At 33.9% G+C, this 14,819-nt stretch overlaps 1 protein-coding gene across 3 annotated transcripts in view; it reads right to left on the bottom strand.

Moving 5' to 3' along the window:
* Positions 1-14,819, bottom strand: part of LOC145256315 (lipase maturation factor 2-like) — a 178,678-nt gene that overhangs the window by 47,340 nt on the left and 116,519 nt on the right. For 2 of the 3 annotated variants that reach the window (XM_080115044.1, XM_080115046.1), the window contains exons 10-11: positions 6,427-6,532; positions 5,559-5,658 (exon numbers count right to left, since the gene is read on the bottom strand). In XM_080115044.1, coding sequence (XP_079971170.1) covers positions 5,559-5,658; positions 6,427-6,532 — 206 coding nt within the window. Of the gene's footprint in view, positions 1-2,998; positions 3,115-5,558; positions 5,659-6,426; positions 6,533-14,819 lie in introns of all 3 variants that reach the window. The other variant, XM_080115045.1, reaches the window with a different exon arrangement.

The raw sequence follows: 14,819 nt of genomic DNA, 5'->3' as shown, positions 1-14,819 counted from the left end.
TTTGGTTTTCTCTTGAATGTTTAAATATTAAAATAAATCCTTTTGTGTTTGACACTCAAACAAATTATAGATAGATAAAAAAGGAAATCATGAAAAATAAAAAGGAAATGAATTAGATCAATTCAAATGCAAAAAGGATCAACATCTTTTAAAAAAAATAAAAATAAAATCAAAATTTTAAATTTCTGATTGTACATTCAAAAATCTGAAACATTCAGGAAAAAAAAAAAAAAAAAAAAAAAAAAAAAATTAACATAGCAAGAAAAATTGGATAAAAAAAAAAGTCATACATGAGGATATTCCACAAGATTGGATCAGAAATATAAAAAAGCATGGAACTGTTAAACAGAAATCGGGGAAGATTATAAAAAGTAAAGAAAAAAAAAAAAAAACACCACAAGGCACAATTTCATTCTATAGGATTTTTAATATTTCATCACATAAAATATCTTTACTTCTTATTTCATTTTTATTAACGTTTTTGAAAGTTCCTGATCCTGGTTGTAATGTTCAATTTTCAACATTTCTCATAGTGTAATAGAGCACATATTGGCATGTGAGAATCAGCAGCAGCCGAGGGCTAGCTAGCTAGCTAAAATAGCTCCAGCAGCTGCTGTTAAAGCACATATGCAAATTAGCAAATGTGCGCAAGCTTGCGTCCATAGAGAAAGAGAGAATAATACACCACATGGTCAAATAGAAGCAAGTTGCGTTCAGGGAAAATGGACATGTAAACACAAGGACAAGAAAGCACTGGCAAGGAGAAAGATTTTTTTTAAAGCAAGTGTGGGCGTACAAAAATACTTTGGAAAAATAATGAAACTCGTTATTTTGGAAGAACCATGACTAAATGCATTTCAATTGCATTTTTTAAAAATACAGGGTCAGATTTTTATTTTTTATGGGAAATTCTAAATCAGGTTTGTTATACACCTTTGGAAGTGAAGCATATAGTTTCCAATAAGATTGCAGATTTGGAAGTTCAACTCTTAATACTTGGAGCTACCGTTGTTGTTTTTGATTTTTAATTAGACTTTAAAAAAATAAATAAAACATTTAAGTTTTCTGATAGAAAAAGTTTTCTAACAAATTTTTTTTTAAATAAAAAAAATTTTGATGAAAAATTAAAAAAAAATTTTTTTAAATAAAAAAATTAGATATTTAGGAATTCGAGGAGTCATACTTTTCAACTCAACAATTATTTACCTGGATGGATAAACAGGCTTATTTAGGGTCAGCTAGAACCCCATAGGAAAAATAAATAGTTAACTGATTAGCTTAATGATGCATATTTCAGAGATTTGAAGATTGCAGTTAAATTCAATCCCCTCCCAATTTGAGCCAAGTTACAAATCCTTCATTCTCTCCAAAAAACAAAATTTAACATCAAGTAAACAAAAAATGCTTTAACAATGCTTAAGAACATCAAAAATAGAAACACGAAGAATATGAAGACATCTTCACCCATGACCTGAGAGAAATAATATAACAGTAAGTTTTACAACATAGCAGCCTAATGCCGATTGTAAACTATTAATTGCAGGTGGACTTATGGTGACACTAGTAAGGTTACCTGCAATCATCCAGGATCTTAAATTACGTAAATTACAAGTTTTGCTTATTACGTACAAATAATTCCCCCCACTCTTTAACCGTGTCTAAATCTAAACATGGATTCCATAAACAGAGCTTTCTTAGAACTGCATGCCTGCGGAACTATTCTGTTTTCCTGCTTTCCAACTAACTACAATATGGTCGTCTTAAAGTCCAACATAAACAAGTTCTTGATGAGCCGTTCCCCTTAAGTAATTCAATTTACCAAATTTCCACTACTAACGATTACTACGATATTGTCCCCTTGACTACTGTATAGTTATTAATCCTTATCTCCTCAAGTGGTCTCCAGACGTTGAGATGGTGACTTTGTAAAAAAAAAATAAAATAAAATAAAAAAAAAAAAAAAAAAAAAAAGAGGCACTACAAACAACGATTGCTCCCGTTGGTTCCATATTTGTGATATTTAGGCACGTCATTCAAGCAACCTCGGGTTCTTATGTAACAAACAAATGATATTAATTTAAACAGACTGACTTGCCACTTTATTTTTAAGCTAAAAACCTGTAAATAAATAAATAAATAAAGTCAAGATTTGGGGGTATAAAGTGGTTTTCTTTTTCCATTGAAGATTAAAAAGAAATGGGATTTTAAAAATTAAACATTTTTTTTCTTTTTTAAATTTCCTCCTGAAGAAAAAAAACAAAACTTGTTTATCTTTTACAAATACTTTTTAACAAAAACTGCAATTTTTCATGCCCAGATATCACATGAATATAAAATCTGCAATCGTACATTTGTTATGCTTTAATTTGTCATGCATAAATAATACAACTGCGTAGATTATCTATTTTATATATATATATATATATATATATATATATATATATATATATAAAACTGTGTTAGATAATTTGTTCCTCATGAACTTCTACACGGCTCGGCCGATTTTGAAATTTCACACAAATGTACTTTATGCAATTGGCAGTGTTCTTAGATAGGTTTTGTGTCTGTCTTTGGTAAGTAATAATTGAAAAACTGATGAAAGGAGTAACAAGCAATTTTGAGTAAAGTTAACGCTTTATACGGCTAAACATCAAAAGTGTATTTGAGAAGTTTCATTACTGTACAAGCAGAAAGACCTAGCATATAAAAAACAGTATGTTCTGTGATATGACAGGGGAATGTTCAAAATGAATGTTTCTAAAGTCTCTCCGCTAAATTACTTCCACCCCATCCCCATAAAATTTTTTTTTTTTTCAGTGATTTTAAAAACGAGTTCAGAATTTAGAACAGAATTTATAGTTGCATCAGAATCGTTAAAAATAACGGAATCATCCCACCATATTAAATGAATGCCGTAAGAATACGGACTGGAAACGATGGAACGGGAAAGACGATCAAAATGCTTAAGTATCAGGTGGGGTCGGGGAAGAATTTGTACCTGCGAAAAAGGCCATAAGAACTGCTCAGTTTGAATGGAATTGTTGCTTTGTGGGATAACAACATGTCTTGCGGAAAAGATTTCTGCATCTTTGTTTGAATACGTGCATACGGAACCTAGAAAATTAAAATTAATATTACAACAAAAAAGAAAAAATGCACAATGTGAGCAAAAGATGGATGATTAACTGAAACGAGAAATTGTAATTAGTTTGGATTTTTTTTTTTTTTGATTGAAAGAGCAAATCACATTTTCTGAAAAGCATTATTTCGTAAAGTTAAATTTTAAAATTTGAGAAAATCAAGTAATGCTGTATAATTTTTTTTTAAAGTGAAAATTCATTGTTTTTTGTTTTTTTTTCTGAGACTTTTGGTGGTGTTCACCTTTATCAAAGATTTGCAATTTTTTTTTTTTTTTAACCTTTTTTCCTCATTTTGTTAGTGCTGCTAAATCTGAGGGTGGTGACTCCTAGAAGAGAAAAATTAACAGTTGTTTTAAAATTAGATCCAATGTGCTTTGTTGGTGTAAAAAGTGAACTAAGGAATTGATTACATCTTTTGAAAGCATTATTGATTTTTCAAAATTTAAAATATATACAACATTACTTTGTTTTCTTAACTTTTCAAATTGATTTTTTTTTTTAATAATTAAAAAGCTAAAAATAAATTGTAACATACCACATATTAGAAAAAAAAAAAAAATCATTAATTTCGCCAACTGATTAATGAAAGAAAAAAAAAAATTAACGAAGTACATTTATTATATAAAGAACAGTTACTCGTGTGTGTATTGCCATCTAAAAGTCAGAAACCACACAAGACACCAACAAAGCTGCTATATTTTTTTTTCAGCATTGCTCCGGACAAATTTACATTTCATATCCATTCTTTTTGCAGAATAAACAAAATTAGAGTGATTGGTGCTTGTGCAGTAAATAATTTGATAAAATCAACAGTAAATTCTCTACAGTGCAATGTAGACTACAATATATTGTGGACTAAGACATTATGAGAGGCATTTGAGCTTTCTCCTGGTGCACCGTGATGGGTCCCCAATTAGAGCAGGTAATCAATTGATTTGATTGAAAAAACAGGGAATTTCACCAATTTTGGTGACAATAAAAGTGTTGAAAGTGTGGAACATTTGTTGATCATTTAATCCCAGGCAACACCAGGTTTCCCGGCCAGCATCATGTGTGTCAATGTGCGCTGGTTGTCCAACTGAAAACCTACCTTTAGAATGTTGACTTAATATATAGGGGTACGCCGGGCTGCTATGAACAAATATAGCCTTTAAATTTATCGCTGACAAGTAGTTCAAAAGATACAACATAATTCAATATTCCATGTTTTCCTGTAGTAGTTTTGCCTGGCAGCCATATTGTTTCAGCTTTAGCTAAGAGAAACTGCAGGTTGTACACATGTACAAATGGAAAGAAAAAAAAAAAACTTTCTGAATACAGAAAAAAAAAAAAGCAAATAAATGGGGTGTAAGCTTGGGGGTGTTTATTCTGAAAGCCGTTTTAACATGGGGAGGTTAGGGAGACTTTCTTCAATTACAAGTATTCAGTAAAAGTAGTGCACTTGTTTGCTGCAAAAACTCAAACAGCGTTTGTGCATACTCCATGAAAAACTTCCTTTCATCAACAAACATGGCGGACAATTCGAAATACTAAAAAATAACACACTAAAAAAAACTACTTGTCAGCGACAAATTTAAAGGCAATATTCGTTCGTAGCGTGCTGGATTATATATCCTTAAAAGATCAACAGGTAGGTCTTCGGTTGGATAAGCGGCGCATATTATATATATATATATATATATATATAAAAGACAAAGTTAACTTAAATAGGTGTTTTTGAAGAGAAAGGGTCAACCTGTGTGAATAGATGAAGCTCTACCTAATTAAGAGGAGCAATTTATCTGAAAAGATAGGGAGATAGAGCTTTGAAATGCCATGGCCTAAAAAGGTTTTGCCCCCTCATCAACCTAACACAATATATATATATATATATATATATATATAAATAAAAAATCACACCTGTTTTCATTAAAATCACTGAAGTTAAGCAACACTGAGCCTTGTCTGTACCAGATGGGTGACCATTTGGGAATACCAGGTGCTGAATGCAGGAGGACATCAACATTTCCTTGCAAGAACTGCAAAAATCTAATGTCAACATTTTCCTTGACAGGGACATACAGTTGGAGACTGCTTGTGAGTTTGATATTCACTATGAGACTTCCTCCTTTGAAGGAAACCAGTTCAACCAAACAAAGAGGGAATGCCATTTCAACTATATTATCTTATGTGGAAAGTTTCTGGGCGGTTGGATAGGAGGAGAAGGATGTAAGCAGCCGTGTGAAATCGAGGGAGAAAAAAAAATGGATTCTCAGGATTTTAAACTATTTTGAAGCCCACTATAGTGAAACATTGATAAACAGATGTCCTTAAAAGTTGAGCTTTGAAAACAATTCAGATACCAGCGAATGCTTCCCTAAAAATGTACAAAGAATGAAATTATTGATTAGAAAGAAAAATGAAAAAAAGATCACTTACAAGGCTGATGACAAACATACACGAAGCAACTCCTGCCATAAGACAGACCCCAAACGAAGAACTTAGTTTTCGAAAGAAACCCTTTTCAGTTTGCCAACATCTGAAACGAGGAAAAGCATTAATTACATTGGGAACAGTTTTCAGGTTATGTCATTATATACACAAGCATCTGCATCACTTGACCAACCATCATCAAACTTGGTCAAAATATCTAGTTAGACTAGATATTTAGGCCAATGGTCAAGGTTAGTTTTATCAATAACTTTTGTTCTATTCATCATGGACTCGATTTCTCGAAATTTGGTGTTTTGGATCCAATGCCTCTTAACAGAAACCAGGATTCAAAATTTCTGCCTGATCAGATTAGATAGTTTTTGAGTTATAAAAATTTCCGTTGCATTTCTTTGTAAATATTTTATGCAAAAAGCGAGAAACAACTCTTCCCTTATTTTGTCCTTTAGTCCTCACGTTTCATTAGCAAGATTTCTGACAAAGAGGGAAGAATTGCTGTTTTCCGAGTCAGAATTTATTCCATCTAACATTTGTTGGCATGTTTTTTTACCTTGAATTAGTATTTTTTTACTTTTTAGTTGCTTACATCAAATGGCTTCATGCCTCGTCTAGAGTGATTTCCATAAAAACATTCTAAGATTGTCAAGCAGAGGTATGACTAACATGATATTGTTTACATTAAAATTAACTTTGAATAAGCAATGTGTGTAAATAACGAGTAGACAGTTAATTGCGTCAGTTTATTTTTACTCATAAGAGGAAAACCAACAATTATTTGCTAAAGCATCAAAAGTTGTAAAAAAATAAATAAATAAATACATAAATAAAAAAATAAATAAATAATAAAAAAACAAACCTTATGAGAGAGACAAGAACTTCAATACCTAAGGAGATAGCACCGATAATTATTGTGTATGGAACAACCTTGGCAAGCCAATCCGTAAACTCAGACTTCGTAAAAGCTACAAATAGAAAAAAAAAAAAATAAAATACATTTTTAATATATATATATATATATATATATTTTTTTTTAATACTTTGTTTTTGTCGTTTTTAAAGAAGAGAATAAGATTCATATGCAGATATTGATCCAGACTAAGCATTCGCTTGGCTTACATCTGAACATGACGTCAACAGCTCGGGTTCTGTTGCTATCTAACATAAAGCTGAGCCAATTACAATGTCGCGCGATGATTTTCAACTTGATGCACGCATGTGCGCGCAAGTTGAAAATCCAAGTAGCAGACGACAATTTGGAAGAGGATAAAAAATGGTTATGGAGTAATCCTGGCAGCCATTTTTTTCACAACCAAGGAATTAGTAAAGCCATTCTTAACTTGAGGAGGTTGGGAGGGGGGGGGTATTCCGAAAGCCATCCTTAACATGAGTGTAATGGGATGATATATTTTCCCTTTTTATATGAAGAAATTAAGATTCATTGCACAAAAGATATTAATTATCCAAATAACATAAAAATAAAATTATTAATATAATTAATAATTATGATTATATTAATTATCCACATAACAAAAATAAAATAAGATAATTATTAATATAATTAATTATGATATTAATTATCCAAATAATAACATTAAAAATAATTAATATAATTAATAATTATAACAAAATAACATTAAAATATAATATAAAATAAAAATAATAAATTAAAAAGAGAAAAACAATAAAAGATTATATAAAATAATATAAAAAGTATTAAGAATTTGAAAATAAAACATTCAAATTAGCTTCTCTGGAGATTTTCAAAAGATAGAAAAAAATTTTTCTTTTTTGTTCTTTCTGAAACCGTCTTTAACGATCGCGAATGATTGTATATTTAAACTGTTATAACACAACATTGGGGCACAAAGGATAGGCGACCAATCTTTATAACGCCAACCAAAAGAAAAACAAGAAAACTCGTGTCGTTAAAATAATCGATGAACCAAAAAGTTACAGAGAAGAAATCCTTTTTCTCATCAAACTGTAAATATAGATTTTCCTGAATTATATTGAACCAAAGCGCATGATGTCTAAAAGATCAAAAAACAAACGTTACTTAAAAACCTTTTCCTCTATCAAAAGGGAAATAACCAGAAAACAGAGTTATCTCCCTTAACACTATAGATTATAAACACCTTATCGAAATTCATTTTTTTACTATTTTTAATTTTGCTTTTCTTTCTTTGTTAATAAAAAATGTTTTTTTTTTCAAAATATCTTTTTTTTTCTTTACTCTTATTTTTTTACTAGCAGTTCAGCCCGACATTGCCCGGGTGTTTGGAGATGTACTTTGAGAAAGAAAAAAAAAAAAAAAAAGTGGTAAATTTTTTTAAACTTTGACCCCTATTATGACCCCTTAACATTGTTTTGGCCTGAAATCAAGTTAAGTTAGATCGATGTCCAAGGAACCTTTATTTACAATTTCAAGTGTTTAGACCCAAAATTGGCGGAGGAGTTTGGTAGAGTTCTTTTTTTTCTTTTTTTTTTACATAGGCATCACCACATTATCAAGGCCAAGAGGCCACTCAAGGATAAGGGTTAAAGAGTGTACAGTAGAAATTGGACAATATAGTAATCGATAGTTATGAAAATTTGGTAAATTTGATAACTTATATGGAACGGCTCATCAAGTACTTATTTATGTTAGACTTGAAGACAACCATATTGTAGTCAGCCGGAAAGCAGGAAAACGGAAGACAATTCCACAGGCGTGCAGTTCTAAGAAAGAAGCTTTGTTCATGGAATCTACATTTAGGTTTAGGCACAGATAAAGAGTGGGGGGAATTATTGATAGTATTTTCAGCTAGACGAGTCTTTCTTGTGAAAGTTTGGCGAGGGGGGACCATAGATTGAAGCTCAGTCGAACACTTTCCATGAAAATAACAATAAAGCAGAGACAAACTCACAACATCTCTTCTGTGAGGAGATAGAGGTTGCAAGGAAGAGAAAAGGACATCTCCTACGAGGCTACGAAGTCTATTTTGAACTCTATCAAGGCAGGACAAGTCCTTTCTAGCAGCTCCTGCCCAGATGTGGCAACAGTATTCCATCCTTGGACATACCTGGCTCTTATATAGATAGAGAATAGCATCAGCAGAGAGATATCTACCGGATCGATAGAAAGATCCCACCATTTTTCCAGCGGCCTTGGCAACAGATTTGATGTACGTGTTCCATTTAAGATCAGGAGTAATGGTCAAGCCCAGAAGCTTGTCAAAACTTGAGGCCTCCTGAAGACAAGAGCCATTCATTTCAATTGATGCCAGATGTGGATCAGAATGTTGATGATGTAAAGAGAGAAGCTTGGTTTTAGATGCATTAAAAGTAACCAGCCACTCCTTTCCCCATTGTACTACGTGCTCAAGATCAGAGGAGAGAGAATCGGAGAGAACTTGGTCGTTTACTGTCTTAGATGTGCTACCATAAATGGTAGTGTCGTCAGCATAAATGTCTACAAATGATGTAAGGATGTGATTTGGAAGATCATTAATGTACATCAGGAAAAGAGTTGGGCCCAGGATGGACCCCTGAGGGACACCGGCATTAATACAGTGAGCTTCTGATTTTTGCCCCTCAACTACTACTCTTATGAACCTATCAGAAAGAAATGATTTAATAATTGAGAAGACATTTCCAGCTATACCATAGCTAGAGATCTTATGAAGTAAACCTTTATGCCATACCCTATCAAAGGCCTTAGATATGTCAAGAGCAATTGCCCTAGAAAGGTTGCCTCCGTCGAGAGATTTGCTAATCCTATGAGATATAACTGTAAGCACATCTGCTGTAGATCTAGCAGAACGGAAACCATATTGAGTGTCACTAAGAAGGTTATTTTTGTTAAGATGGTTGATTACTTCTGTATTTAACACAGATTCCAGCAACTTACTCATGACGCACAGGAGACTTTATTGGCCTGTACTGAGAGAGGGATGAGCGATCACCTGAATTCTTAAATACAGGGCATACTGATGAAATTTTCCAGGGAGATGGGAAACTATTCTCCTTAAGACAACGTTTAAACAGTTTTGTAAGTATGGGCGCTAGTTCAGGTTGAAGTTTTTTGAGTACAATAATTGGAATACCGTCAGGGCCAGTTGCTTTACTGGAATCAAGGTTTTAGATTAGCTTGGCAACATCACGTACAGATATACGTATATCACATAGCGTGTTTTCTGATACAGGAGGAAATATTGGGGGTTGGCGGCCTTGATCGCAAAGGGTAGAATTAGCTGCAAAGTTCTTGACAAAGAGTTTGGCTTTGTCTGATGCTAACGAGATTACCTCAGGTCCATTGATAATAGTTGGGATGGAGCACACGCTTCTGTTCAGGATTCTGTTTGCCTCTCAAAGGTCAAATTGTTGAACTTTGACCCCTTAACAGCCAAATTTCTGGATTACAAAGATTTTCCCAAATCTCAGTACTCTGTATATCAAATTTCTAGTCTGTAGACTTAAAATTGACAGAGTTATTGCATAGGGAAATGAACACAGACACGTTCACTTTTATAGTGATATAGATTTGATCATGTTTGCAGTTTTCCGATACCCCCTGAACTGAAGAAAACGTAACATTAAATATAAGGTGTTTATAATCTAAGACTATTCTCATTTTTAGTGTTATTTTCATATTTGTCGCTGAAATCTCCGACGTTCTTTTTGAAAACAAGCATGGATAAAATACTGAAGGTTGCGAATTACTTACGAATGAGAGTGCTACCTTTGGATAAAAAAGGTTTCAGTCAAAATTATGTGCCGATTCCTAATTTCAACAAAGATTCAAGTTCAAAGGTTACATCAACCGAAACATGAAAATAACACTCCAAATGAGAACAGTAGCTTGAGTTATCAATCCTCATCTAAAAAATTTAGAAAAACAAAAATTTCTTTGTGCATTTAATGAATGGGAGGGGAAGGAGAGAGAAACATATCTTCCCATACTGGTTTGTGGGTTTTTAATAAAAGGTTTATATTTAGAGGCTAGCTAAACCAATTTTATTCCTGATAGCAGTGCATAAAAATGGACATTTTGTACTGGAAGGAGACAGAAGATGAAGACAAACAAGATCCAAGGAGGGATTGGGGAGGGGGGGACAGTTTACTGGGTGCGGCAACCTTCCTATGATAAGGAAAGGTAAAAGATAAGTTCCTGTTTATTCTAGGTTACGCATGAAATGTTTACGTTTCCAGCACACAAGATATATTAGAAAATAAATTAAAACACTTGAGGAATTTTTTTTCTTCCTCTTGTATGACCTAGATATGAAAAAAAAAGTTACCAGTGTGCAAGTTTGAGAGGCGAACAATACAACAATTGTGGAAGACTGAGTATGGCTTAATGGTTATGTTTGCTAATGGGCAGAGAGATTGCAGTTCAATTTTCAGTCAAGTCATACCCAAGATGGGTACAAGTTCAAAATTCAACAAAAATACAGAAAGAAACTTAATGATGTATGTACCCATCACAAAACTAAAATATCATTTTCTAAAAATCATATGTAGTTTTTTTTGTTTTGTTTAACAAGAAAATTAAATTTTATGGGAAAGAACATCGTCTTGCATTTCCATATGATTGGTTATCTTTCCTTAACCTAACCCAAGCTAGAGAACAAAATCAGCCTGGTAATGGCAAGGATTTCCTATTAAATTGTTAAAAATCGTAAACACTTATTTTCTATATAAAAAAAACTACTTGATTAATTTATGTGATTTTTGGAATACAACATTTTCGTTCCATCACAGGTACGTACATTATGACGTTTCTTTTTTTTTTTATTATTATAGGTTGAATTCTGGACTTGTACCCAATGATGAAAAAATAAGACGTGTTAAGATGAAGATGAGAAGATGAGATTGAATTTTTTCAGACTACTGTTGTCATCTTGACAATCTTCAATGTTTCAATCGATGTAAACCCCGACCTTCAGGTGTATCTTGTTGAACTTTGGGAATGTTTCTGCCAAACCCAGGAATCTAGATAGTCCTGGATATGATCTTAAACTATATCCGATGGTGAGGCCCCACCTTGCAGGCTTTGGGGAGTGTGGAGCCACCCTTAAATTACCATTGCTCCGAGGTCCACTCTGACATGGAATGGTAGTACCTGTTAGGGTCCCAACTATGGGTTAAATAGAAACCGACTTGAAAACAACAAATATATTCTATTAAAAAATTTTTCTTCAAAATCTTTGGATTTGGCATTAAATGACCTGAAAAGGGTTGATATGCCATAAAACAAAAACAACCAACCAACCAGGAATCTAGACAGAATTTCAAACGACACCCTTTATTTATATGACTGGATAGCGGTCTTAAGTAATTCGCAATTGTAGTTTTTTGGTCGCCCACACTGAGGATTGAACTTTAAGAAAGTCACTTTTATTGTAAGTACTCTAACCACTGCGCCAAAGATTTTTGAAGATGACCCATCGTTAGAGTACTTGGAAAAATCAATTGTAAAAGTAATATTCTCATGAAGGTTGATTGGTTGGTTTTTGTTTTACGCCATATCAACCCTTTTCAGGTTATTTAATGCCGAATCCAGTGATTTTAAAGAAAAGTTTTTGATAGAATATATTTGTTTTTTTTCACGTCGGTTTCTATTTAACCCATAGTTGGGACCCTAACAGGTATTACCACTCCGGGTCAGAGTGGACCTGGGAGCAATGGCAATTAAGGGGTTGCTCCACACTCCCCAAAGCCCACAAGCTGGGGCCTCACCACTGGATATAGTTTAAGGTCATCTCCAGGACCTCATGAAGGTTGAATTCTCAGTGTAGCTGACCAAAAAATAGGGCCTCTATCATGCCATGGTTGATGGAATGAGAACAAGCTACCCCGTGAAGTAAAAGGGTTCTGTTCCAAATTCCATCCAGATTCCCAAGTTTGACAAGATACACCTGAAGAAGGTCAGAGGTTACATCAACAATAACGTTATAAAAATGATACTCAAGATGAGAACAGTAGTCCAAAGAATTCAAATAATACAACCAATCTGCATCTCAAAAATTCAGAAACGTAATAAAAAAGTTTAAATCTTATAGTATCGATGCTGGCATGCCTCAAGGATTAATTCTAAGCCAAACTCTTTTCCTGATCTTCATAAGTGTTCTAATTCATATTCCAAGATTATTTATTGACATCTATGCAGATGACAACTATCTAGCACATGAGCTTGGTCTTGAAAAGGAAAACAGTCAGCAGGAAGAGAGTTCCACAAACATGCAGTTCTTGGAAAGAAACTAATAGAATAAGAGGCTGTATTACAATGCAGTATGAAAACAGCAAATTGGTGAAGACCACTAGATTAACAAGTCAAACGAGTTGAAACAAAGGAAGCAGGGAAAAAATCAGACAATTATAAAAAAAAAACAAAAAAACATGCCATAACAGTATTTGTAGAAAATACAGACTAGCAACTTTAAGTCTGAGAAAGAAGGTGTAGAGAAAAAAGGGGAGGGGGGGCAAATTACAGATACGTTTTTACACCATATCAAGAATCCTCAAATGAGACAAATTTACCATCTTAAGTCTGACAGCAGTTTCCCATATGTTATCTAAAAGTTGAGTCAGAAAGAGAGAATAGCCTTCAATCTAAAATGGAAGGATATGTAATCGATTACAGATCTAGGTACCTAATGTAATCCTCCACTGTATAATTCCAGGATATGGCATTAAAAATTAGTAACAAAATACAGTACAGTATATAATACACATGTATCTAATCAAATAACATAAATAACATCATAGGTGGGGCAAATACCATAACCAAGGACCGGAAAAACATTGTATTCCACATTGTAACTTGAAAAAAATCGTATCCTAGGGCCACTGTATCCCGGGGTTCTACTGTACAAATAAGAGATCTGTATGCTCCAAGATGGAGTCATCATGGCCTACGTCCAATCTTAAAAAAATAGATACCCCCCTCCAGTGAAGGCTGGTTGGTTGGTTGTTTTTGTTTTACGGCATATCAACCTTTTTCAGGTTATTTAATGCTGAATCTAGTTATTTTGAGAAACGATTTTTAATGGAGTATATTTTCTTTTTTTTTAAGTCAGATTCTATTTAACCCATAGTTGGGACCCTAACAGGTACTACCACTCCAGGTCAGAGTGGACCTGGGAGCAATGGCAATTAAAGGGTGGCTCCACACTCCCCAAGGCCCGCAAGGTGGGGCCTCACCATCGGATATAGTTTTAGGTCATACCCAGTGAAGGCAGCCACACATAATTGTGAAACAAGTGTTGTGCAGTCTCCAACCTCACCTCTCCTGAATTTGCACAGCTTGATTCCAGTGGCAAAAAGAAATTCAGAATTACTGGAAATGATGTCAAGATAAACAGAGCACATACAGCACCTGGTACTCCTACATGGTCACACATTTCATATGTTGCTTAACTTCAATTATCTAACAGGAATCGTTTCAAATTGATACAGCAAGGGTGGTGCCACTCAGCATTCTTGCACCTTGATAGAGTATAAAATAGACTGCAATCTGTTCTCTATACTAATGGTTCCCAACCTTTTTTTTTTACATGGTAGCACACAATTGAGCTCTTAAGTTTTGCGGCATAACTATCACAAACAATTTTTTTTTTTTTACTCAAAACCGTTTTGCAATAAAATACAAAAAAAAACAATTATCTAACGAGAATTCTTATTCACAAAAATCAACATATTCTGTATTCAATATCTGGTATACATGGTGGAACGATAATTGTAACCCTAGAAAAGACGACATGATTCCATTTCCGTTTGATGAAAACTGGTTTTCTTTCATTGCAGACCATCTACTCGCTGGCCAGTTGTGTACAAATCTCAAGAGCGATAGTAGCCTTCTATCATGAAAATGACACAATGTTCAACAAGTGAGATCGAAGATGCGCCGCTGTACAACTCATGCTCTCTACCGATCCAAGTTATGACATTGCCAGCACCCTCAAAATTCATCACTGGATTGCGATAACGGACATGCCCAGGGTGATGAAAACAGTTTCCTGCTGCCACGTCCAGTTTACAAGTACAGAGACCCAGGCTCGGCTTCAGAAAGAGTGCTACGACTTTGTACTCTTCTTTCACTGCCCCCCACTCCTTCCCCAACCTGAAACCATTGGACTTCTTCATTTAGTCATATGTCGAGAACATCACCAACATGACCTCCCACAACACCAAATCCAGTCTGATCACCGAGTATTTGCCAAGCTCCCGCCGGCGTTTGTGGAGAAGGCATACTCCCAGTTCTGGACC

Source organism: Euprymna scolopes, chromosome 32 (genome assembly GCF_053919585.1).
Source record: "Euprymna scolopes isolate OS-2025 chromosome 32, ASM5391958v1, whole genome shotgun sequence".
Taxonomy (NCBI): domain Eukaryota; kingdom Metazoa; phylum Mollusca; class Cephalopoda; order Sepiida; family Sepiolidae; genus Euprymna; species Euprymna scolopes.
Note: the sequence above shows the minus strand (reverse complement) of the source record. Positions and strands in the feature narration are given on the sequence as shown.